The sequence below is a fragment of the Anser cygnoides genome, chromosome 1 (genome assembly GCF_040182565.1).
Source record: "Anser cygnoides isolate HZ-2024a breed goose chromosome 1, Taihu_goose_T2T_genome, whole genome shotgun sequence".
Classification (NCBI taxonomy): Eukaryota; Metazoa; Chordata; class Aves; order Anseriformes; family Anatidae; genus Anser; species Anser cygnoides.
Genome location: NC_089873.1, coordinates 142,228,405 through 142,255,606, shown reverse-complemented (window position 1 = coordinate 142,255,606; position 27,202 = coordinate 142,228,405). Strand labels below are relative to the sequence as shown.

The window sequence follows — 27,202 nt, the reverse complement described above, 5'->3', positions numbered from 1 at the left end:
GGAAACGTGTATGTTCTCTTCGTGTGAAGAAACAGAAGTCTTTTTAACTTATGATGGTTAAAAAAAAATTATAGTCCTTGATGACTGCTATAATCTACTATAATTAGTACTAAAGTATAGAAATTAGGGTTCAAGTTTTCTATTGGTATATCTTCATACTAGGTAATGTGTCTGTTGCGAGCTCAGCCAAGCCACAGAGCTGTATAATGCACGTGGATATGGATTGCTTCTTTGTGTCTGTGGCTACCCGAAATAGACCCGATCTCAAAGGTCAGTATTTCATTCAAGATGCTACAATTCACTCTGTTGAGCCTTTTTAAAACAAACAAACAAACAAAAAACACCAAAAAAAAGAGAAGCTGTACACTTACAAAATGAACTTTGTTATTCTTTTTTTGTCATCATTATCTGATATTCAGACCATGTGACCTTCATATCCTTATTTTCTCACAATCCAAAAGCAAATGGAAGAGAGCTGGAATTGCCATTAGAAGTTGGAGCATGTGATCATCCTTAGGACATGAGAAGAGTCAGTGGAGCTCTTTAGCAAGTTGTTTGTTTCCTAAAAATGTAACATTCAGAAATGGAAATACTAATTGTTCTGTGCAAAGACTGAACTTTGCTGATGCCCAAGTCTGAAGACTTGGTACAGTGTTGACCATCTGACACCCAGCTATCATAGACCTTGGGAAAGAAGAAGAGTAAGCTGTGTAAAAGCAGGAGCAATAGTGTCAAAGATGGTTCTAGTCTGTGTGTGTCTTTAAAGCTTATTTCCTGCCAAGTTTCAAATTCCTTTACTAGAATATAAAGAACCTAGGACTTTCTGCAAATATTTTTTTTTCTGTTCCATAGAAGCTTGCCAGAACTTTCAGTGTGTAAATTAGTTTTCTGTAGAAAAATTATGGAGGTGTTGATATTACTGAAAAGTCAAAAGTTTAGCTAGAGATTTGATGTTATACAGGTAATTTAACAAATGAAACTGAGCGTAATGGTATGCATGTGCTCTCTTACTTAAGCTAAGTATTTAAAATCAATACAGTGTTTGCTGTGCCCTAAACTAATGAATCATTACGGCATTGGTGAAGCTTCGCAACTTTGATTTGGAGTAATTATTAAGGACAAACAAATACGACTGCTTTTTCACCCTTTCAAAACTTCTCTCTTTGCTTTCTAATTGCAGTCATGAAATTCATAGCCACAGTGCAAAGTCACTTTCATAGCTGTTTCTTCCCTAATGCTGTGAGAGTAAGCTTGAAAGAAATCACTAAAAATAGAGCAAACTTCTTTATAAACTTACCTTAGTTACAGAGTTATTAAAATGTAAGCTATTAGCAGTGTTGACAGAACTCAATACATGCGTTTCTTCTCCACAGGAAAGCCGGTAGCTGTGACTAGCAACAGAGGTGCAGGAAAGGCACCGCTGCGCCCTGGTGCAAACCCCCAGCTTGAAAGGCAATATTACCAGAATAAGCTATTGAATGGCAAAGCAGGTACAGATAAGTCTGATTGTTTAAATTGTTTTGTTATTGAAGACGTTTTCCTTAAAGTGCATAATGGATCGATTGTTTTTGTTTTTTCATGTGCAGAATTTCAGAAAAGAAACATCTTTGGACACCATAATGCTCTGTGGCCTCAGTAATGATGTGCCACTGTGACTTTTTTTTTTTATCAGTTTTCTTTGCGCGATATGGGTGGATTATTTTTGAGTAATTTTAGATTTTATTTCATTGAGTATAAGGTATAGTAAGTAATTCTTTTAAGTAAGAAATACAGACTGTCTGGGATCATTCGGTTCTGAATAAACCTATTATAGAGAAGAAGGTACAAAATGAATTTTGTAAGGCTACTATTTTTTTTAATTATAAAAGTAGAAATGACAGTAAATGGTCAGTTAGAAAATGATCAGTTGAAGTTGGCTTCTGAATTGTATGGGTACAATATCGGTGTACAGTGAGTTAATTTGGGTGCTTCTTAGAGCGTTTTGGGTGCCTGGAAGTTCTGTGGCAACTCCCGTGAGTATTTTGTTTTCTCAAAACCAGGGCATTTGATGTAATTTGAGAATTCATTACTTTCCTACAGTAATTTTGAAATTTTTTACTTTGTGCGTAGACAAAACGTACTATTATTAAGAAGCTTTATTATTGTTTTACTGCCTGAACTGCATTTACTATGAGAAAGTAAATTGCTAAACCTAAGTAGCAACTTTTCTTTTTTTTTCTTTTTACAACAGTCTGCATAATCAGTTTGAAGTTTTAAGTAACTAAGTATCTTTGTGCCCTTATTTAATTTCAGTTTAGACTTGGAAATTTTTCTCCTTCGCCCCTCATAGGTGCACTTCTTACCTACCTTGCAGTAGGAAATACTGTTGTTCTAAAATTTGCCGTTCAGTTAGTTTTATTGTTGATATAAGAGGTGGAAAAAGCTTGTTCTTCCATGGTTGTTTCTGAAATGTTAGTGCTCTTTAACAAAAAAAAAAAAAGCTCTAAAATTTTTCAGATTTGCAAAGGCATTTGGAAACAAGATATTACAGGAAGTGCTGCCGTTTTGTGTTTCTGATGCAGTTTCACACTTCGAAACTGAAGTAGAATATATGTTAGTGGAACCCATTGGCCTTGAACTTTTCAAAAGACTCTTCAGGATGCTCCAGACTTAGCTTCTGCTGTGTTGGCAGTGCCATGTATAAGCGTGTTACAAAGATAGCTGTGGTTTTTATGGAGTTGCGTTTTCTGTAGTAAGGGCTTGTGTATGAACTATTTATTGGTAGCTCAGTTTTATGCAGTGATGTTGTAATTTTTATTAGGTCCTTAGAGTGGATAAGGATGTGACTTGATATAGTCAAGCAATATCTGGAGAGTGAGGCAGTTAAAATTAAGGAAGTTTAGCTGATAAGCAGCATGTTCTTTATGATTCACAAATTCAGTAGTATCTTTTCTAGTATATTTATTGCTTAAAGGTACAGCACATTTCAGCCTCATTGTATAACAAACTCAGTTTCTTACTGCAGCAGCTTTTTCTGAATGTACGCACATTCGTGTCTTTTAACTTTCACCATCCAATCTCACTGGCTTGCATACAGGCAGGCAGCTATCTCTCTTTCTTGATACTTAGTCTGATTATACAACCTGTTGTTTTGGTGAAAGGATTTTTTTTCTTAACACTCTTTTTACAGTCTCAATCTTATTACCTGCAGGTTCATAATATATTATGGTCTCTAATTTTTATCTCCATATACAATGTTTTTATCAACAAAAAATGCAGCTTGCTGTTTCTGCTTGCATTTTCATAAGTTCATGGGTTGTCTTTTGGGGAGAAGAAATTACAATTAGTTATAGTCTTAGATGAAAAGATGGAAGTGCAGGTTAGGTTTTTCTAACACCACAGTATCGTAGAAGGTGTATGTGAACCACTTAACAGCATGTGCTTAATTGTGCCATGCCACAGGTAAATATGGTCCAGCAGGCATATATATAACATAGAAAAGTGCTTTTTCTAAAATATCAAAAATACCAAATGCTAAATTGTACTCTGTTAAACATACACAGTTGAATTTGGGGGAATGTTATATAAGTTGAAATAAAAAGGCAGTTGGGAACAACTTTCAACACAAACATTTTTACATTCATGCTTCACCATGGAACCAACTTCATTTTGTAATGCTTCATGCTTTCCAGACTGCTGTCTGATTTTTGCCTTCTCCAGGTCTTGCCTATTAGAAAAAATGTTTTAAATTAACAACCAGCAAAACAAAGAAAAGAAAAAAACTTATGAATCACTTAGTTTCACCAAATACTGAATTCTGCAGCTTCAGCTACTTCTTTTTTTTTTTGCAAACCACTTCTTTAGTGATACTGGTTTTCCTGCCTTTGATCTGCATTGTTAGACAGATATCTAGTGTCAAGAGAATCTTGGATCTTTTATGAAATACTTTCTTTTTCTTGTTTGAATTCATCCAAATATGTATAACTTCTAAATTTTTTTTAAAAATGGCTATCATTCTCTAAATCTCCAAATTGGAGATGGACTTTCTGGGTAATAGAAATTACTTCTCTACATACATGCCATCTTTAACATTCATGTCCTAAAGTTAGAGGATTAACATATGTTAATCAAAATTCATAGTTTGGGGTCTTTTTTTCCATGGCCAGGATGCCCAAGATGTGAATGTTTTTTAGGCTTCCTTTCCCCCCAACCCTAGTGTCTCCCCCCGTTTTTCATTCTAAAGAGCAGCAGTTTTTAACCATCATATTAGTCACAGATTTATTCTCAGCGATTTCTTTTTCACAGACTTGGGTCCTGGCCTCTGATTTCTCCATCCGTTGCTCCACATTCACCATGTGCCTGTCTAGTTTCCCAGCTTTTGATGAGAGGTTCTCTACCTTGCCTTCCATTGAGGACAATGTGTTCTGCATTGCCCTGAATTTCACATGAAGTGACTCCATCAGCTCATGGGGGGATCTGCTCTGCTGCGATGTGGAAAAAGTCGACGAGTCCAATGAAGATAGACAAGATGACAGCATCATCTCAGGCCAGGGCACAGGAAGGCACGGACTAAAGAAATCGTTCTTGTCATTCTTACATTTAGTTGGGGCACAATTTTGCTCTAATTTTCAGCTGCAGACATCTTAGGTAACTTACTGAGCTCATCATACATTAAAATATTTACAACATGAAAAGGTACATGAATTTAGCAGAAATTCTGAATAAAAGCAACTTTTCACATGAGTTAGGTTCTGCCCCTGCTGTCTCCACTCATTACACCACTTTCTCTGGTCTGATAACTACTTGAATGTGCATGTAGCACCATCTTTCCTTCCAATCATATGGTTAGTGTGTAAGTTGTTGGTACCGTGAAATATAATTAGGCACTGTGACACTGAAGAAAACTCCCTGTTTATTATAATAAAGGTGTATTGGTATTAAATAGACTATAGAACGAAAAAGAACTATTAGATACATAGTAGGTTTCATTTTAAGTAAACAGACATTTTTTGTCTATGTGATACCTTCTTGTTTTGATTCTGATGAGAGGCTTGGGAGGGCATAGTGGTTATTGCATCTAGACATTTTTTCAGACTGATCAATTGTTCAGAGTACAGGCATGTATCTTTCAAGGTTTGCATACCATGAAAACCCCAATAGAAAGAAATAGAGAACGCTTTACTTGAGTCTGGTATTATGTTATGACATTCTGTTCTAGTATCTGGTGTGTTGTGGGCCTGATGGGCTCGTTAAAACTTACCTGAGAGATGTATAGAATTAGGAAAGGTCTGTCTCATTTTAAAAGTCTGGCTGCAGCATTTATAATTTTGTCTTTTTGATCCAAGAGAAATTTATGGTGATACTTGAAAGAAGTTGATATATTTGACATATTCTAATAAAATATATGGTAGGAAGAAACAACAAGTTTTGTCAATTAATTTCCCCATAAGAGCATTAGAGAAAATACAAGGTACTAGCCTGTGTTCTGTTTTGTTCTAATTTGATACAATTAGCCTTCTTGTTATTTCACTTCATCCCTTAAAAATCACTTTGAGGTATCTAGATTAAGTAATTATTAGAATGTAGTTTTAAATAATAGGTTTTAAGTATCATGAACAGTGGAATTGTATTTTGAATGTAATTTCTTTGTTCTGGTGGTAGTCATGCATTCTAGGAAGGAATATAACTAAGCATCTTGTTCTGGCAAGCAGTTGACAAATTTGCTTACAGGATAGGCTTGTAGCCATCTCAAGCGTTTGATCATTTTATTGTCATTAAAGCTAACGGAGATAAGTCTTATTTTACAGCATGGTGTATGTAGCCACCAACAAGCTGTTGTCGAGTATTTTGGGGGAAAACAGAAATGGAATTTTTCTGCAGCACAGTATTCTTTTCAGTAACGTGTGCAGACCTACCTGTAGAGAGAGGTTACTATGTGGGGGCTTCTATGTTTTTCTTTGTTTTTTGTTTACCTTGACTATGATGTGAATCAGTATAGTATTAACTTCTCACCAACAGTAGTATAGAAATTGTATCAAATACAATCTATTATTTTTACTTAATTTACATTGATTCTGTTGAACTCCTAAGAAAAATACTATAAAAATGAATATAAATATTATTTTCCAAGCAGAAATTAGAGTACCTGATAAGCTGGACCCATCATTCTGGGAGCATCTGGATTCCACGCACATGAATGGAGGTGACTTCAATCAGACAGTTCTGTCCATGGCTGAAATTGCTTCTTGTAGTTACGAAGCCAGGTAGGTAAAAGTTACCTATCAATTGCTTGAAAAAATCTCATACAGATAGGCATAAAATGTAAAACAACACAAACAAAAAAAAAAGGCAGTTGCTAGGTCACATTTCCTTAATTAATTAACCCAGATTAAGAAAGGTTTTTGTTTTCAGAAGTTGTGGTTAAATAGGCTGTTAGAATTTAGCACAAGGTTTTCACTGTGCATGTTGCTACTTCTTAAATGCTGTTTAATAGCTCTCAGCCTAACCTACATATTACTTAAAACAAAACCTATTAAGGCAAACCTTATGCCATTCACAGTGATACTGTTGATTTCATAATATTATCTTTATTTCTTTGCATCCAAACTGCGTTATTTCATGGAATTAAGAACAATTTGTTATTGAAGGCTTTAGTTAAAATGAGACAATAAGTGTTATTACTAAACTTAGAACTTTATTGCAGATTACGTTGAGCACCAAGATAGCATAGTTTATAGATATTCAGAATATGAAACAACTTGTTATAAACAACCACAGTGTTGAAAAGTAAGACCTTATTCTCTGATAAAAGTAATACTCCAGAAATCGTGCATTTGTTGGAACCTTTCTCAAGAGTGCTAGGGTAGGCAGGTTTACATTTCTACATTGAAAAGTTAACTTTTTTATTACAGGAGCAAAATGTTATAAATTTGCACAGTGTTATATGAAAACCAGCTATCTTAGTCACTGTAGTATATGTTTGGATTTTATTTAAAAATAAAATGGCAAGTATTGCTTTCTAGAGACTTTTTGTCTTAAGCATGTTTCCAAGGACAGGCTGTCCAAGCTGCATGCCTGAATATTATACAGCTAATTCAAATACTTTATTTGCAGTTGTTTTTCTTACCTATTCAATTGCTAGCAGTTGAACTAAATCCTTTTAATTGATGTTATTGAATTTGTTTATTTTTGTGGGAAAAGACTAAGTAACTAATTTGGAAATAGCACATATTAACATAATTTGTGGAAAAGTTGGTACTGTATTTATTTGTGTGTTTTTATTGTTTAATTTTAGACAAGTCGGCATAAAGAATGGAATGTTTTTTGGCCAAGCAAAAAAGTTGTGTCCAAATCTTCAAGCAGTTTCATACGATTTTGATGCATACAAAGAAGTTGCACAGACAGTGTATGAAATACTAGCAAGGTAAGGTGTACTGTGTGATTACATGATCTTCCGTGGTAAGATTATCAAACATATTTTAATATGCTACTGTTTAATGCAATTTTTTGTTTTAGTATTTTCATTCCACTTTACTCTTTCACTTCATTAAAACTATTACTGTTTAAATCTTTCTTTTGTAGTATTTTCATTACTTTTCTTACTTTAAGCTTCTGAGCATTCTTTTATCTTGAAGTCAAACAGCCACTGTCAGGCTTCCAAAGAAGTCATTGTTAAATTTGCTAGTGATTAACACTATGAGGAGAAACAGGTCTCTCCTTACTAGTGAGATTCTTCCAAGGTGTTTTTCTTGTTTTCTTCCATTTGTTTGGTTGATTTGGGTGTTTTTTGTTTGGTTAGGTTTTTTGTTTGTTTTTGGTTGGTTGGTTGGTTTTTTGAGTAATTTAAGAATAGATTTTTGGAATAACATCTATTAGAAACTACTTTCTGATTTAAAATGTGCTTGAACAAAACTGGAAATTTGTTAGTTTGACTGAAAAATAGGCATTCATCTCTTGCTCCAGCTGTTCCTTTAAAAGCACGATGCATGTTGAAATTTGTCCCTGCATTAGTAATGTTACCATAATGTGCTGTTCTAGGATTTTTAATATGTTGTGTCATACAAAATAAGCAGGGAAATGCCACCACAAAAGGAAGACTTTATTTGCTACGTATTTGTTTTAACAGATGGTGAGCTGTTGCTGGTGTTTCACCTCCTTTACTTTGTATTGATAGCTATACTCATAACATCGAAGCAGTCAGTTGTGATGAAGCACTAGTAGATATCACTGAAATCCTTACAGAGACCAGATTGACTCCTGATGAGTTTGCAAATGCTATCCGCACCGAAATCAAAGCCCAAACTAAATGCACTGCTTCTGTTGGGATGGGTAAGTCCCTTATTTCAATTCTATTTACAGGGACTGCCTGCTTTTGTTAGGCGTATCAAAGCTACGTAAGATTGCCATAACTCATAAGTGTTTGTGCTATGTGTAATATATTGCCATTTACATTAAATTACCATAAATGAAAACGCAAGTAAATCTTCATAAGTGGAAAGTTTTAAGCAAAAACTTATGAAATTGCTATCACTTCTCCTTTGCTATCTGAACAATAAGCTAAAATTCCATCTGTACGATATTCTTACATACATTTTAATGAAAAGCTACTGTATTTTTCCAGTAAATAGAAAAATGGGTACAGACTCTGTTCCTTATAGGAGAAGGCAGTAAGAGTTTATGAGGATTTAACATAATTATAAAGTGTTGAAAGCAAAGATTTCTGTGATTTGTAGTGGGTATTGTATATGAAATTACATATCTGAAAAGACTTTTTTTTGTTGCTGTTCCTGACAGTATTAGACTTAAGCATCTGTAAATACATATGCTAAGTGTACATAAGTATATAAAATCCACTTGTGATGTAAGCAGAATTCTCCCTTTATTTTTTATGATATCGTAGTAGCAGAGAGACTATAATTCTCTAGATTCCTGTTTGTTCTTCACTCTCTTATATGTATAGTGTTTTATTTTTCTATAGAAAGAGCAGAGTTACTTTAAAAAGTATTTTTTTATAATCTGATATACTAGTTCTCTTTCTGATTGTAAGAGACAAATACACATGAGGAAATATTTTTTCTAATAATCAATTTTTGTGAGATATTTGAAAAATGTTTTTTGTGTCCTTTACAGAAATATGGTAGGTACTGTACAAGAACTTTGTCTTTTCACTCATAATTCATAAAGTAAAGGAATCAGAGGAAAGGGTTGCACTATTACATGAATGTAGAGACCTGATTTCAAAGATGTGGTCTATCAGAAATATCTTGTTTAAGTGATCTGTATGTTGCCTGATGGGAAAGTTGTACCAATATAATAGAATGTAAATTTGAACAGATGCTGCTATACTATAGAGATCTCTCAACGCTATTAATTTCTGATTAGAGATAAATGAAGGATATGTTTATACCAGTTGAATAAATTTAATTTTTACCCTAGAGATTTTAATGGCTAAACTGAACTGACTTAAACAATGCTAGTAAAAGATTAAACGCTCATCTGTAAACATCCTGTATCCTGATTTTTCATTTGTTAAGTGAGGTATTAGTTTTTTCCTACTTTATTTCAGTGTTCTGGGAATAATGATTACAGAAGATAGATCAGTAAGATTTTGTGGTAGTAGAGGCTATGTTGGTATGTTTGGTAGATAAGAGGATCAGAACTCTTCAGTACTCTATGGACAGAACAGGGATCTCCAGAGTTAAACAGCAGATTGAATGGGGACTGTCAAGAATTGTTTCATCAATTTAACTTCTCAGGAGAAACAATGGACACAAAAGTCTGCGTTACTGTTCTTACTTTCTAAAATTTTAGAATAGACTAAAAGAATATGAACACAGATGGAAGGAAAATAGCAATAGTAACGCACAGTGCTGAGAGCTCTGGATTCCCCTGACCTTTTTATTAACTTGCTTTATCTCAGAACAAGGCACTTGAGTGGCAATAATGAATCTATTTGGGTATCATTTCAGAGAGGTTGTTGGCTGGGCATGAATAAGTCTATGAACAGGGAAGAAAAAATGCTGAAATAAGTCTTGTTCCCACCACATGTAATGAGTACACAGAATAATTTAACGAAGTCACTGTTTTTTTAGTGAATACTTGAAGCCTAAATATTAGCTTAATTCCAGTATTTCACATGTAATATACACTTGATAGAATTGTCACCTAATTATTACTTACATTGACCACAGTAGACTTTTCGGAAGTTACACTGTGTAAAAGTATTACCATTCTACGTTTTTAGCCATTTGCAGTTAACTGTTTTCTTTACCTCTACATGTGTAGAACATCACCAAGACAAAGATTCAACGTTCTTCATGAAGTGTCCCACTCGCGTTGGTTGCTTTGTTTTGGGGTTGTTTTTTTGGCATCTGGTTTTGTTTAACTGCAAATGCAGTTACCACTAGTTACTCTGCTGTAATCATAAATACTGCTAATTGCTAATTTTGGGGTCGAGATAGCAAAATATAAATGAATATATTTCATTGATAATTTTTTTTTAAATAAAGAATTTAACTACTTTATTCATTTTTTTTCCATGACTGTTGAACTGCAGAATTCTGCTTGAGAAGACAGAGGTTACTACAGACATACTTTAATTTTTCATTTTTACAGGTTCGAATATTCTGCTGGCCAGAATGGCAACTCGTAAAGCAAAACCAGATGGACAGTATCACTTAAAACCAGAAGAAGTGGATGATTTTATCAGAGGTCAGCTTGTTACCAGTCTTCCAGGTACTCTGTTCTTTTACAAGGCATTTTGCCCCCTAATATTAAAAGTTTCAGCTACAAATCTGTATTGTTCCAATTGAATCAAAATTGAATCAATCATTGATTTCTGAAATTTTCTGGAAAGAATCTGTGACCTTTTTTTTTTTTTTTATCTTTGAGGAGCATTTTTTTTGTGAAGAACCTTACAGAGCCACTCAACGTCATTTGTGGAAGAAGCTCAGAGTTTAATGTGTTATACAACCTTATATGCTTTAATAAAATTATTTAAATGAGTCATCTCAAGCAAATGCTAGCTTGCTGTAATGTAATGGATGAAATAAAATGAGTAATGTCACTAGTTATCGGAGATCATCACAAAGACAGGCAGGATGTGCTTAGAAAATAGAAATAGCCCAAGAATAATCTCTCCAAAAAGGAGTGTATAAAGTGTTGGAAAAAACAGCATAGATATCATAACAAATCAAGACCATGTGAAAGGGAAAAAAAGGAGAGAGGTTCATCTGCTGCATCTAATAAACTGTGTGAAGCACTGAAGAGTGTAAGGGTAGAAGAGAAAGAAAGAGAATTTGTCAGAGGAAAGTTTTACTAAAGTAGATGCTTCTGCTAGTAATATGAGCCATAATAGAGTAGCAGATAAACAGAAAAGAATGTGAAGAATAAGGCTATTGTGGAGGGTTACCACTGTTACGCTTTGCATCCAGCTGTAGACAGTTTTTTGTTCTGGTAGATTTAGAATACAAATTAGGCATTTGTTACACATGGAATTATTTTTTTTGTGTAAGGATCTTTAGGTAATGGTGTGCTAAATATTGTGACAGAAAGTGTTGATTCTATAAGAAAGAACAAAAGGCTTGAATTCCAACTGTTCTTTGCCTAGTTATCTGAGGAAATTATTGTGGTGATGATAATGATTTATAAGTGCGTGTGACAGCATTAATAATTTTGTGAACTATTTGGCCATTTCAGCTAAATCTTACTGAGAGGTAGAAGTTTTAAAGATGTTAAATGTTTCAGTGTTTCACACAAGTTTTCTGAAAAACAACAGCTTGACAGAGAGGAATGGTCCAAATCAGTATATCCTTTGAGGAACAGTCAGTCAAAATTCAACTATCGTACGTTTTGGCAGTAGTTGCTCAGTCATCATACGTATACCCAGAGTACATGTTTTTTGTCCTGCAATCCTCAGTTGTGTAGGAAAGAGAAGGGTTTTTGAGTAAGGGAAGAGTTATTGAGTGGGATTATTATTATTATTAGAGTGGGATGCCTGTAGATAGAAAGAAAATCTAAGGAAAATGCTATAGGGGAGGCATTTCTGGCCCACAGATTTTAGGGAGGTTCTTCAAGGCAGAATAGAATTCAACAGACGGCAGAGATTTGGAGTTACAGTGAAGGAAGAGTGATAGGCAGTAAGGATACATGGAATACACCTTTATAAAAATGGTTTTCATTATATATATATGTATTTTATAGTTCCAGGAAAATACTTAAGAGTTGTAAAGTGTTTTCTGCCATGTAACTCTGTAGTGTATTGTTATTCAGTACTTTAGTAGTATAATATGACACAGATGTAGTCCAAAAAGTGCTGAATAAGCACTCATTTATGTTTTGTGTGCTAGCGATTAGCTGAGTTCAGCCTGCAGTTGTGCTCACATTTAATGTTAAATGTTAAAAATACCTTTCTCTGTTAAAAAAGAAAAAGGGAGGAAGGAGGGGAATATTAAAAAAAAAAAAAAATGACTGAAATGGAAAAGTGGTAGGAATAGCATGCATACACAGGTGCAGGTTTACCAGAAATTTTCTCTACGCATTCCCTTTACTGGACAAACATAATTTATAATGCAGGACCACTTCTCTGGCATAACTTAAGGGAAATATTTTTCCTCTAGAAAATGATTTGTAAAGTGAAATGACTTGAAAGTCAAAAACTTGAAAATATTCATTTTCACAGTATCTATTTCACAGATAGTAAAAACTTATGAGTGTTTGTCAACAATATCACTAGATAAGGAAACGGATCATGGAAGATAGAAGCTGATTTTCTACCTTTCACAGACTTTGGTAGTGTAAACTCCTAAGAGCAATATTTGTGGAAGTAACAGCCCATCTTTCCCAGTCCCAGAAATATACTTAAGTTTATCACACTTAGGTATGTGCAGTTGCCATGGATACCTACAATTTCCAGTGCTTGGTAATTCAAAGCACAAGTGATACACGTATGTTATTGCTTCTCCTTGAAAGAGTATTTTTTCTGCCTAGGAAGCGATGGAACAGTAGTCAAAATATTTGTTGGTTTTCTTTTAGATTAAATCCCTTGTATATAAGCATATTACATGTTGTACAGTCTTTTTGGACTGAATGCTGTGGTATTCAGAGCTATATACACTGCAACAGGCAGTACCTTGTCAAGAAGATTTATAGGCAGAAGTCATTCACACTTCAGACAAATAAAAAACATTCTACAGTATGACATCTTAAATCCGTAATACAAATTAAATTGAGTTGAAGACAGCAAAAGTTTGCATTTGAAACATGTTTCATTGAGTGGAATTTATTGTCTTTATTTGTTTGATACAACGTAGCCTAAGTTTAAAAGGGCAAATTTTATTTGTTCAAAACCTGGATGGCTCGGAACTGTGTAGAGTTAACAGAACTAATTGCTTTGTTGTTAGGAGTTGGCAGGTCGATGGAATCTAAGCTGGCTTCTTTGGGAATTAAAACCTGTGGAGATCTGCAATGTGCTTCAATGTCAAAACTGCAAAAAGAATTTGGTCCAAAAACAGGACAAATGCTCTACAGGTTTTGTCGTGGTTTAGATGATCGACCTGTTCGCACAGAAAAAGAAAGAAAATCTGTTTCAGCGGAAATCAACTATGGAATAAGGTTTACACAGGTAAATTCAGTCTTTCTTTTCTGCAGTGACTTCTTTCAAGTGTAGAAGAATCTTCTCATATTCTGATTATTTTCACTTACACTTTGATCTGTTAGAGCACCATCTTAGCCACCAAATAGAAATGAGGAAAATGAAGAAGTAGGAGACCAAACGATAAAATGGGAGGAGAGACTGCAAAAGTATTGGACTGAAAAGAAGCCTGCACAAAATTAGCTGGCTATTCTGCATTCGTTATACAAGTCTGGTACAGAAAAAGAGAACTGCAGTAGGTTTGTTAGCACCTAGCATTCTCTTTCATTTAAATGCTGATTATTCAAATATGCCAGTGCCTGAAACAATCACCAGCTTACTCCAGCAGAATGTTTTTGCTAGACTTTTCGCTAATAGTTTGGGGTGGTTTGTTGTTGTTGAAAAAATCATAGTAAAAAATAACTTTGTTGCAAACTTAAGCATTTATAGAAATTACTGGAGACAAATAGGTTGGGGGAGAGGTTTTGTACTCCAGCCTTTTTCTCAAAGCAGGGGAAATTAAGAGATCAGGCCATTTGCTCAGGGCTTTATCCAGTCTGGTGTTGGAAACCTCCAAGAACAAACACTGCACAGCTTCTGTGGGTAACCTCTTCCACTGTTGAACTACCCTCAAGATTAAAACATTTGTTTTCTTACAAGCCCTACACTCATCTTGTACATGTGTGCCTAAAATTAGAAATTAAATTCTTAAAAACAGACTTAAATTTTATTTTTAAATATTTTTTAAAATACTTGCTTCCAGAAGGGCTTAGTATTTACTGCTTATGTCAGCATTACAGAAGGAATCTACTATCTTGCCTAACTTCAGCAACCTGCAGTGTAAACAAAACACAAATAAGACAATTGCCTGTGAGTCACTTTGCTCTTTGAAGTTCATAAAATCATTCGTATTTTTAAATTTTTGTGACGCCTGCTTCAACGCTTTGTGAAGTGGAATACATTGAAGCTTAATGATTTACCTTATATATATATATGAAAGAACAGTAGTCATCTAAACAGTGGAATGTTGTTTTCCCGTTTAGCCTAAGGAAGCAGAGGCTTTCCTTCTGAGCCTCTCAGAAGAAATCCAACGGAGACTTGAAGCTGCTGGTATGAAGGGTAAACGACTGACCCTTAAGATTATGGTCAGAAAGGCTGGGGCACCAGTAGAGCCTGCAAAATATGGAGGTCATGGAATCTGTGACAATATTGCCAGGTAACTATGCATGGGGGAAAAAAGAGGTCAGTAGTAGGCACGAACACATTTCTGCAGGATGTTGAGCACTGAAACTTACAGTAAGACAGGACAGAAATTTTAAAGTGCTTGGTACCTCTTTGTCTACATAGCAAACCTGTACTAACATCAGAATTAGAATATTATTACCAAAGTTCTCTGTGCCTGTGTTTCAGCTATTCAAGAAGGCAACTTGTTCACTCACAGTTAAGTTTTTTCATACAGTCATAAGTTCCTCATCAGAAGTTATCTTGTTTTCTTGTGGATCATTACCAACATAAAGCACCTTTTTGCTTGGTCTCCCTGCAGCACTGTTAAACTCACTGAGATGCTGCCTGTGGTGGCTGTCTGGTCATCCCTGGTGAAACAGAATAACCCAGTTACTCCGACTAATCAGTTGACAGGTCACTGCCAACGGAGGAGGAGAACCCTGTTTCCACAGGCAGTCCTGTGACTCTTACCCATTATTTATTTCCTATTCTTGTTTGTTTCCAGTTGTTTGAACGGATGATGTCAACTAAAGATTTTTTTTTTTTACCACTAATTTATTTATATGCTTGCTATGTTCATCAAAACACGAGAATGAAATTCAGGCATATGGCATCTTGTAGTTGCATCTTGTTTCATACAGGATAGTCTCAGAACCTTCTAAATACACCTTTGTTTTTCAGGCAGACACTTCTGTATCAAAGCGTTTGTACCTTAGGCAGTATAGGACCATCCCTCTACTATTTGTATGAGGGTGCATTTGACATCTTCAAAGAGAGTTCTTTTATATTTCTCCTCCATCTGAGGTTATTATAACAGGTGAATCCATCCTGAAATGAAGGGTTCTTTGCTTCAGATTGTTGATAACTGAGGAGGTAAGGGTGTTAGAGTTCAGCAGTAGGACATGCATACAGAGGGTCTGTCTCATACTTGTGAGCTTATGACATAACTCCACTGTATTAAAAACCAGAACAGTACAAAAATAATCTTTTGCTACCAGAAGTTCATGACCTTCTGGGACTGATAATATCAAGAAGAATATACATCAGTCTGTACTTTTGTCTTCTGCGTATCCTGAGTTCAAGTTGAAGATCCACTGTTAACACCTTTTTAGGACTGAGGACATGTAGATGAAGAGATTTATTCCTCCTTTATCAGTAGCTAATGCCACGCTGCTTTCTCATGAATAAGTCAATGCTTTGGACCTCATTTCCATAGTCAAGCAAGCTAATGTACATGTGCCCTGAAGTTTCTCTATTTCGTAAAGTAAGAATTAAGGTAACATAATGGGGACATCCAAAGATGCTAAACTGTTCACACATAGGTGAAGCAGTTCCGATGCCCATATCTCTTCTGGCAGCTTCTGTGTTTCTGCTTCTGCCTTTACTGATGAACTTGGCAACCGCAGTCAATCCAAATCATATTATTTGATGAGACAAGTGCTGGATTACTGTCTTTGTTAGAGCATTTCCATACAATCCGGTGAAAGGCTTTTTAGCAGCAGCAAGTTAAACTGTGGAAATTACATCCAAATGAATGGATTAGAGTCTCAGGGTGGTGGTCTCTCAGATGTGTTTTCCCTATGTTCAGCCTAGTTCCAACAGTTTGGGATTATTTGCTGGAGTTTAAGGTGATAAGTTTCTCTTTTATTTCAGTTTAAGGTATCTCTGGTTATAGCTTATGAACTGTTTCTTACCTCCTCACCTCACAGGTGAAGGAGTTGCTGTATTTTCTTGTCCTACGGGTCAAGACTCCCTAGAATAATAGATCACGGTCCTACAAAGGAACTCAGACCCACAGACATGCTTATTACCAAATTCATCTTCTGAGGTGTTAATTATACTACTTTGTTGATATCAAGTTCTGATGATACAGCACACACCTTTATAAAATACACTTCTGAAATGGCCAGTACCTTTAGACCACTCATATGTTTCTCCCTGATATTTTGCATAGTAGCATCTTAACTGTAATACTGATCTCCTTTCTTCCTTTTCTTAAAATTATAACCTGTAGGTCTCAGGGAGTTTTTCACATTCTTGGCAGCAGGAAGGCTTTCATTTTCATATTGGCAGAACCAGACCTTTCTGGAGATCACTTGGTTGTTCATGTCATTTTCTGACAGTTTCAGAAGCAGAGTGAAATTTAAGGAGACATCAAAGTAGGTAGTAAGCTGTCCTGAGGACACTGTCAAAACACTGAGGTGGAACTTCCTGTTGTCTGTAGAGCCCACTCTATCCAGTTAAAACTACGTAGGTTACCTCTGAGAAGAATTTACATCCCTCACATTTGATTAGCCACTTGAAATTCTGTCCTTAACTGTCTCAAATGCTGTGCTATTGGAGAATCCAGAACTACTAAGTGCTACTAATGCCCTACAAAGCTCTCAAGTGGTGATTTCTAAAACTTACAAGCAGATGCTTTTGTATGAGAGTTATTGCCAAAAGTTGCCCATTTCTCAGTTTTCAACTGAGATAATACTGGGCAAACCCTATATTGAACTGAGCTTCAATTAAGGGTAGTGTGTAAGTATGCTTCTGTGAGTACTGCCAAGTGAAACATTTTTGTCTGGTTCAAAAGATAACACGTGTACAAATATTATATATGGTGGACTGCACACTGGGAATGTTCAATTACTAAGTAATCTGATTTTTTTTTTTAAGTTTTGTGTTTTGTTTTCTGTAGGATATGCTTAGTTCTAATTACCTTTGAGAAGAAACCACAGGGAAAAAATAGTGTTCAGTTTCTGTATGCAAAGAAACTGATGTGTCAGTCTTTGAGGTCCTCTCTGGAATAAATACAGAATTCTTGTTGTCTTCAGGATTTGTGAAACAGTTTCCTTGTTAATACTGTTTTTTATCCTTTTTAGGACTGTGACTCTAGACCATGCAACAGACAGCGCAAAAATAATTGGAAAAGAAACTCTAAACATGTTTCACACAATGAAACTGAACATATCTGATATGCGAGGGGTGAGTTAATGGGAAAACCCAAATTTATTCTCTTTATCAACTTTCTTTTTTCACAGATTTTTAGTTCTCCATGGTAGGTGAGAATTAAACTTAAGCAAAAGAGTAGGCCATAAACAGCTTTGGTAAATTAGGCTATCCAACCATACTGTGTTTTGTACATTTACCACTATAACATTTGAAAAGCACAGTTACAAAGCCATAACTGTAAAAAAAAAATTCTGTTGTGACCTGGATTAATCCGCAACTTGAATAAAACAGTTTACGGTTACAAAGACTGTATATTCTGCAGTTTTATTACTGCATGTAAATTTTATTTTGTCTTAGAATTTTCAGTAAATTTTTACACAGTTGTTAGTTAAGCAACTAATATAAATACTGTTTATAAGTCCAATCAGAGATACAGATCAGAGGAGCTTTTGATCTAGACTGCAAGTCTTAGAGCCAGAATAGTTACCAGCCCATGGTTTAGCCTTTGTTTGAAAGTGAATTGCTGGCTCTTTTGAATTATGACTTATTTTAGAACACTTTCTAATCTCAGGGGTTCTGTCATAGCAGTGTAAACCAATGATGAAACTGTTCTGGCATCAGCCATTTCTTGAAATGGAGCTGATTAAAATTCTTCCTCTGACCAGATATCTCTGTTCAGTTCTGGAGGGGCCATTCAGTCATAGATTATATCATCAAGTGGAGGTATATCTGAGGTCCCTGAGTGGTATTCATTTCAACTGACTTCAGTCATCTCCAATGCATATGTCTGTATTGGAGCTAGTCCCCTTAAGCTTGAGTCATGTGCCCTTTTTCTCTCTCTCTCAAAAAAAAAAAAAAAAGAAAAGGGGGGGGCGGGTCCTAAAGTGATACCCTTCACTGTTGATGCCCACACTTGGGCAGGTTAATCCACTTGTCTTGCAGACTTAGTGTAACACCACCTCAATCTCTCCTCTTTTAAAAAATAAAAAATAAAATTAAAAAAAAATCCCTAAGTTGTAGAACACAATCTAGAAATATTTGAAAGCAAAAAGATAAAGGTGCAAAGAAAAACTTCTTACAATGATGTTTTAATAGCCCATTAATCACAACTAAAAAACTGGTAACAAATAATATCCATGCTATGTGTTTATAGAAGAAGACCTGGTGGAAATACCCTCACTGGCTCCTCTACATGCTTTGAGTCCTATACACAATTTTTGGACATGTAGCTATATTTAATACTAATCACTTTTCCTGCTCAGTACTTCTGTATTTTTAATGTCTAAGAAATTTCATAATAAATGCATTGTTTCATGGGCCTGTTGACAGCACTTTTCTTTACCAGAGAAGTTAAGATGGTATTATCTTTGTAATTTCTTAGTTGTTGGATTTTGGTGGATTATCCTGGGATTTGTTTGGGATATTTTCAGTGACTATTTGTTTTTTTCAACGTACCTTTTCTCATTCTCTTCCACCCCTACAGCAGGTAACCAGTTTAAGAAGGAAAAGGGAATGCTATTGTGAACTTATTGTTGTTTCTATATTTATTATTTGGAAAACATAAAATTAATGTATTAATGTTTTGGATTTAGGTTGGAATTCAAGTACAGCAGTTAGTTCCCATTAGTAAAACCACTTCGGCTCATTCAGCAGTACAATCTGGACACTTACCTGGTGGATCACATTCAGTTATTGATCTTTTTCACGTTCAGAAAGCAAAAAAGTGCTCAGAAGAAGATCATAAGGAAGGTCAGTAAGTTTTGTCCTTTGCACGTGTGATAATGATCAGTTCGTAAAGGCTCGAACTTAGGTTATCTTTTTGAATACTTTTCCTATATTACACAAGTATAAATTATTTAATATAAACTCATTGAGAGCATGTTTTGCTGCTGAAACATTAACAGTAACTTCAAAATAAAAAGTTACATGATTATGCCATACACTGTATAAGGTATTGAGCATTGAGAACTGGAAATTAGCTTCACTGTGTCTTGAAACTTCACAGTTTTTAACTATCAGATGATCATTCTGTGTTTTGTTTTCATATGTATAGTATTTGTTGCTGCTATGGACCTTGAAATATCTTCTGATTCAAGAACTTGCACTTTCCTTCCGTCTCGTGGTACCCATCTCACATCTGGTCTCAATTCTAATGTTAACAAGACTGAGTCTGCTGTCAAATGCAATGGCTTGCATACTCCTATCAGCGTAAAATCCAGGCTTAATTTGAGTATTGAGGTTCCTTCTGCTTCCCAGGTAAAACTCAAGAATATAAAATAACTTTTTTATAAGCCCTCTTTAAGTATTGAAAGACCACAATGAGGTCTCAGCCTTTCTTTATAGAAGAAGGGCTCCAGTCCTCTGATCATCTTCATGGCCCTCCTCCGGATTTGCTCTAACAGCCTCACATCCTTCTAGTGCTGGGGTCCCCAGATCTGGATGCAGCCCTCCATATGGGGCCTCATGAGAGCAGTGGGGGACAGTCACCTCCCTCGACCTGCTGGCCACTCCTCTGGTGATGCAGCCCAGGATGCAGTTGGCCTTCTGGGCTGCAGGCTCCTACTGCTGGTTCCATCAGAACTGCCAAGTCCTTCTCTGCAGGGCTGCTCTCAATTAGTTCTTCCCTTCCTTCTGTTGTATCAGCTGCACCTCTCCCTACAAATACAAATTATGGTTTTTTGGTTGTCTGGCTGGTTTTTTGTTCCTTTGTTTTTTAACAAAGGAAGACCCTTATTTCTAGCCCCTATAAGCAGTCAACTGGTTTTAAAGGTCAGTTATGAGCAAGTTGCACTGAATTCTGTAGGTGTCTTAGGTGTAAACAGACTTGAATACTTTACTTAAAATTCTGTAGTTTTAATTTCTGTAAGTCTGCAAAAGCAATTGCTGACGTTTTGTTAACAACTTTCCCAAACATCTGTACGTTTGTAGAAGCCAAGTGTGCTTTTGGCAGAAAACATTTTTTTCTGTAAAGCAATACTAAAGCTAACTCAGGACGTACAAGCAACCTGACTGAACAATGTGGAGCTCCTCCACTTTCTCAGATTATCCTATAGAAGCAGTATGTAAGCTTATTACATTAAAAAAATGTAAAAAATGCAGTAGCTGTGCAGTATAGTTCCTATAGCTTCGGTGACCTTATGGCACAATAGGCTCATCTTTTCTTTTGCGTAATAACCATATCATAATATGGAAATAAGTACAAGGAAAGAGTGGTGACAGTCCTGTAATGCTGCTTATATACGCTGTGTTAGGAAAGGAACAGCAAGATTATTTTAAAACCAGGATTTCCAGAAGATCTTTATAGAATTATTATACATAGCAATCTCCAAATCTTCTTCTTAAAGGTGAAAGGTAAAGTTTTCTAGCAGTCCTATGGAGTCTCCTTTAGTAGAACTTACAGGAAAAACTACATACTTTGACTCAAATTTTACTTGTGAGAAAAATTACACTTTAAATCTGCTTGTCATATTCATTTCCTCACTTCTGCAGCTGTCACTGTATATGCCAACAACGTTTGGTACTGAGCAGTCATCTCAGTTATTTCAAGTTGATAATTGATGGTAAATACCAATTGCAGTAAGGAAAAAGTTGAATCTAAAGCTCATTTCTTTGTCAAAATCTATGGCAAAAATCTGACAGCTTGCAAACATATGTAATAGTGTTAAAGTAAGTTGATAACATGGAATGATATAAAGAAAAATTAATTGCTTACTGTTTTGAACCAGATAACAATTTAGCATTCATATCAACATGTCACCTGTATAATTTGAACTCAGAATTTGTTTTCTTATCTGTAGAGGAAAACTTGTATGTAATTTGTGATGAGAACCCTAAATATCATGAAAAGTTAAAATTGAGCATTCATATTTACTGGTCTGTGTTAAATGACTTTTTTTTTTTAATTTACATCTTGCTGTTGCAGAGAGTGTCAGGTCACCAAATGTGTTTGCATATGCAGATTAAATTATTTTTCAAAATTCAAAGACTATAGAACTATTTTTTGGGGGGGGGGGGGGGTGTTAAAATTAACTTTGTTATATATTCCTCAGACCCTAAAAGCTTTTTTGTATTTGTAGCTAGATAAGTCTGTGCTAGAAGCTCTGCCACCTGATCTCCGAGAACAAGTAGAGCAAATATACACCATTCAGCAAGGAGAGATTTACGGAGAGACCAAAAAAGAGCCAATAAATGGATGTAGCACTGCACTTCTCTCACAACCAGTTGGAACAGTGCTTTTACAAGTACCTGAGCTCCAAGAACCAAATGCCAATGTGGGAATTAATGTAATTGCCTTGCCAGCTTTCTCACAGGTAGGATGTTTGCACAGTATCAGTAAACGTCAACTTTCTACCTACAGGGAGAGTTAACAGCTTTTTTTTGAGCCAGAATTACTGTAGTCTGTTACTTACTCAAAATTTATTTATGATCCTTTAATATCTTTAAAAAGTCTGTGCTTTCAAATGTAACTTGCTCCATCACAAACCAAGTATGATACACATTTATTAAAGATTTATAGTCATCTGTATGTCCGTGGTTTTGCTGTTACTTAATGTAAAGCCCCTTATTTACACTTTGCTTTGCAATCTAGTGTGTAAATAGCTGTTTTTCTGCATTGCAGCTGAATTACACTGCACCATCAGTCAAAAGTCAAGCCATCCTAAAATCAGCTTAGCTAGTCACAGGAGACTCACTCTATTTAAGTGGATGCTCTGATGGTGTAAAGCCAACCTACTAGCTTCTGTAGATGTGATTGTTCATATCACATTCCTGGGAGAAAAGCAGGCATGGCTAAGATTGTGCATATCTCCATAATTTTGGAATGAGAAGCTGGTTCAGGACAAGGAAGGAGCAAAGTTGTTTCTCAGAACAGTGGCCTGGAAGGGGAGCCGGTACCTGGTAATGATGCTCCTAGTGATATTCCACCCTTCAATCCAAGATGGTGCTGAACCGATGTAGGGTTAAAAAATAAAATAAAAAAAATCCAAGATTGAAATACCCAAAGATATAATATCTTGCATATGCATCATTTAAAATTATTGTTAATACTGCTGTATTTTATTTTTGTTTGCTCTGTCATTGCTACGTGGCTGTTCTCAGATGAAGTGATGTCACCAAATCAGATTTAGAGAGATGTTTGCTACTGTTTCTGAGGCATAATGCTGCTTAGCTGACAAAGAATGCTTTGGAAACTAGAAATTCCTGACCTGCTTTTGCTAAACAGTAATTAATGCATAATCATTATTTAAAAGATGTGCAGTCCATTCTGCTACTAAAATTTCTTCACCTTAATCCAAGTTGATTGGTTCAAAAACAGTTGAATCAGTTTTCATTCCTGAACCACAAAGCTGGCTTTTCCATATGGGGATATCGTGAGAACAGTAAAGGAATTCTCCATCCTTCAGCTGTTTTAAATTACACACTTAAACTCTTGCCTATCAATGAATGCATCTTGGACTTGTGGGTTGAATTATGCTGTGAAATCACATCCCTTCTCACTTGGTTTACCACTCAGTACTCTTTTTCAGAGAAAGTTATAACTATGTATGTCTTTCTATAAAAATTGCATTTAGTTTATCATATTTATGCCTTATCTATATATTAAGCAGTTGGGAATTAATTAGTTTTGTGGTTTTTTTTGGTTTTTAATAACAGTATCACTTTTTGAAACTGCATTAGAAATCTGTAATTTGCACGCTCAGTTTGCACTGTTTTCCTGTCTCTTATCTCCTAGTGCATTTTGTGACTGTGTTACTTGATCCAAACACGTCAGCTTAGGAGAGCATCATTTTATTTTGAAGATGTAGTTCAAGAATAGGCTTTTTTCTATTAATTTGTAGGGAATATTGTTGTGGTTTAACCCCCGTAGGCAGTTCAGCACCACATAGCCGCCTGCCCACTCTCACCAGGTGGGATGGGAGAAAGAATTGGAAAGGTAAAAGTGAGAAATCTCATGGGTTGAGATGAAGACAGTCTAATAGGTAAAATAAAAGCTGCATGCGCAAGCAAAGCAAAAAAAGGAATTCATTCACAACTTCCCATCAGGAAGCAGATGTTCAGCCACTTCCAGGAAAGAAGGGCTCATCATGTGCAGTGGTTTCTTTGGAAGGTGAATACCATCACTTTGAATGTCGTCCCTCTTCCTTCTTTCCCCCAGCTTCTATTGCTGAGCATGACACCAGGTGGTACAGGAATCCACCTGCTCACCTGCCCGGGCTGTGTCCCCTCCTAGCTCTTGGTGCACCCCCGGCCTCCTGGCTGGCAGGGCAGCATGAGAAGCTGAAGAGTGCTTGGCTCTGTGTAAGCACTGCTCTGCAACAAATGAAATATCGGGGTGTTATCAACACTATTGTCATCACAAATCCAAAACACAGCATTGTGAGAGCGCCTATGAAGAAAATTAATTCTGTCCCAGCCAAAAGCAGGACGAATATCCATACTGTCTAGATATCCATACTATCTATTTGAGAGTGCCTTATGCTTGTACTCCAGATTTTCTCCTGAAAACGTTTAAGCTTCCTTTATTGGAAATAAAAAGGGGAACTAAGATTCACAACTTTCATTTTCTCACTTAGGTCCGAGTTTAATGCATAATACATATATGGTTATATATATATATATATATACATAATACATACGTGGTTGGATAGCTCCTCCTTATTATTGTCAAAGTCTTTGTGGGTGCATGTATTGTGTGAGTATATACAAACATTTAACATCATTTTCATTCAAAACCTAGTAATAGATTTCAGGTATAGAAAAGTGGCAAGTCATTACAAATTGAGTGTTTTACTACATATCAGCAAGTGTAAATGATGCCCTGCCATCTTTTTATAGCTTAATTAGGTTTGGTTTTCAGCCTTTCATTCCTTTTGTCTGAACTGTGTTTATATAACTAGGTGCCAAGTTGATAGTGATTTATTCATTAGAAAACAAGTGGAAAATGTCATTTGTTGCTGAAAGTTCTCCCATAAAAAGCATCTAGATATGTTGCATTCATTTCGGTCAGCTGCCGAAGTAATTTGAAAATTTAGAAGTTGTAACTCTCTGCAGAAGCTGAATCCTGTAAAAGGAAAGGATGCAAGAAACAAAGATTACAGATGCTTAGAAACAAATGATGTGTATTAGTGGGGTTAACTCCTGGTGGCAAATTTGCACCATGTCCTTACATTGCCTTAACATGGTAAAGATGCTTTTTAAGAAAATTTGGACAGGACATCAAAAATACTGGTATCTATGCTGAATTTATAAAAATTGACATTTTCCATAACGTGAGGATGTGATACAGCTATGTGAAAGCTCTACATTAGGACAATGTCACTGGAGTAGATGTTACACTTTCACAGGGCAGTGGTGGGGGGAATGACAAAACCATGGTCAGTTCCCTGTACTGCCTTATTTTTGAATGAATTAAGTCATGTCATGGAACAGTTGCAATTCACATACACAAAAAATGTTAGTACTGGGCCTCCCGAATTCCTGAATTCTTGAGTGCCTAGCCAGTGGACATTAACCTTTAAAAATAGTTTTATTAAATAAAATGTATATTTAAAAATAATTTAAGCCTTGATTGGTGACTTCTAAGAGTTGATTGGTGATTTAAGACTTGATTGGCGACATTCCACTACAATGCTTCGTTCTGTGCAATGCGTAGAGCAATTGAGGCCAGAGTTGTTCCCATTTCTTCCTTTAATTAGTGCATATTTCATGCAGTGAAAAATATGTTGGCACATGGAGTTCTAAAAATGCAAAAAACTTTGTTCTGACTTGATGACTTTTACCTGTGGGAGCATGATCGTGTTTGTTATCAATGTAATTTAGACATAACGTGTGAATGGCACAGTCTACTCTCCTGACAAATATATACATTTTACAGTTGAAAAAAAGGATCAAATATCCATTGAAAATAAGGTGCACCTCTTAGGTGCATACCAGTATTTTAAATACAGTATCTCCAATAATGGTAGAAACTGTATCGTGCACTTAGAATAGTAATACAGATTTCAAGTAATTTTTGTTGTTTGTACACATCTCAGAATTTTACCAGAGAAATGAAGGGCATTCTCCCACTGAGCAAATTTAATCCTCTAAATGATAGGTTTGCTTTTTATGAATTAGATTTTGCAGGCTATGAGTTGGAAACACTGTTCAAGAATATTGGGCAACTCAGAATACAAGAATAGAGGGACACTAATTTGCTCATTCAGCCACATAGTGAGGGAAGATGATACATGACATTTTGTGTTGTCCATATGAGTATGGCAGTTGGCATACTCACAGACGGTTTCCTATCTAGAATCCAAGCCCATAGGCCAATTGGAAGGGACTCTGTTTTTATCAGTCAATGAAGGGATGGACTACTAAAACCCTTTAGCGGTAGTTCAAAATATAAGGTAGCTGGATTTGTGTTTCTCGTATTTAAAGAAGCAAGACTATTCCCAAGGATATTTTGTCTGAGGAATGTAGCAGTATCAAAAGAAAAGGAGGAACAGAAGTCCAGTTGTCAAAGTGTTCATGTTTGGCAATTGGAAGGAAATGTTCTCCAACTCAGGCTTAATTGTGCTGTTAATACAGCTGTACTGTATAATAGTAGGTGAATAAAGATGGAACATCTCGGGGGGGAGGGGTTATTAACATCTGTGATCATTTTTAATGGTTAGTGTGTTATATGCCTGTAAATAATAAATCTGTAAAATGTAGCGCAATGTTAAAAGGAAGGTTTTGTAGTTGTTACAAGCATAGGTACATGAAGAAAATGTACAGCGTATTTTATTTTACAGTGTTTCAGCTGTATTTCATTTAGTTTTGCTTAGCATAAAACGTAAATATCGTTCTTACGTGGGTAATCTAGAGGAAAGCAAGCAGTGTTGCTCTCTGGTAAAATAATCAAACGAATCTTCTGTCACTGTTCAGGTGGACCCTGAGGTTTTTGCTGCGCTACCTGCTGAGCTGCAAGCAGAACTGAGAGATGCATATGATCAAAGGCAAAAGCAACCAGAACAGCAACCTGCTAATACTTCTGGTAAGTATATATTAGTTGTACAATAGTTTGTAATAGGAGTTGTTTACTATTTGAAGAGATTTTCGCAACCCTAAATACAAACCAGAAAATATAAACAAAGCTTCTAGGACGATACTGTGTTAAATTGAATTTCTGTATTTTTGGTAGACAGTGAGTTACCACCAGCTGTGGCCTCATTTTGGAAACAGATGCCTAGTATTACTGAAATGGGTAATTAATTCAATTCATTGGGACTGTGACACGAAACGGCTCACGTCCTTATGTTTGCAGAATGGAATGTAAACTTGGTATGTCTCGTGATTTAAAGTACTGCATCTTCAGTACTCAGTTTAGGTAAACGTGTGCTCAGATTAGCATCCTCTTGGTTTGTATAGCAGTAGTACAGGTTTCAGGGAACTAGAGAGATGATTCAT

The 27,202-nt window shown here is 35.7% G+C and overlaps 1 protein-coding gene across 9 annotated transcripts in view; it reads left to right on the top strand.

Moving 5' to 3' along the window:
- Positions 1 to 27,202, top strand: part of REV1 (REV1 DNA directed polymerase) — a 57,217-nt gene that overhangs the window by 26,004 nt on the left and 4,011 nt on the right. For 5 of the 9 annotated variants that reach the window (XM_066984023.1, XM_066984028.1, XM_066984046.1 and 2 more), the window contains 13 exons: positions 163 to 270; positions 1,374 to 1,490; positions 6,110 to 6,242; positions 7,274 to 7,402; positions 8,153 to 8,307; positions 10,594 to 10,713; positions 13,380 to 13,600; positions 14,653 to 14,825; positions 17,701 to 17,803; positions 19,363 to 19,519; positions 19,824 to 20,026; positions 21,847 to 22,080; positions 26,681 to 26,789. In XM_066984023.1, coding sequence (XP_066840124.1) covers positions 163 to 270; positions 1,374 to 1,490; positions 6,110 to 6,242; positions 7,274 to 7,402; positions 8,153 to 8,307; positions 10,594 to 10,713; positions 13,380 to 13,600; positions 14,653 to 14,825; positions 17,701 to 17,803; positions 19,363 to 19,519; positions 19,824 to 20,026; positions 21,847 to 22,080; positions 26,681 to 26,789 — 1,962 coding nt within the window. Of the gene's footprint in view, positions 1 to 162; positions 271 to 1,373; positions 1,491 to 4,312; positions 4,627 to 6,109; positions 6,243 to 7,273; positions 7,403 to 8,152; positions 8,308 to 10,593; positions 10,714 to 13,379; positions 13,601 to 14,652; positions 14,826 to 17,700; positions 17,804 to 19,362; positions 19,520 to 19,823; positions 20,027 to 21,846; positions 22,081 to 26,680; positions 26,790 to 27,202 lie in introns of those variants that run through there. The other 4 variants (XM_066984029.1, XM_066984030.1, XM_066984051.1 and 1 more) reach the window with 3 other exon arrangements.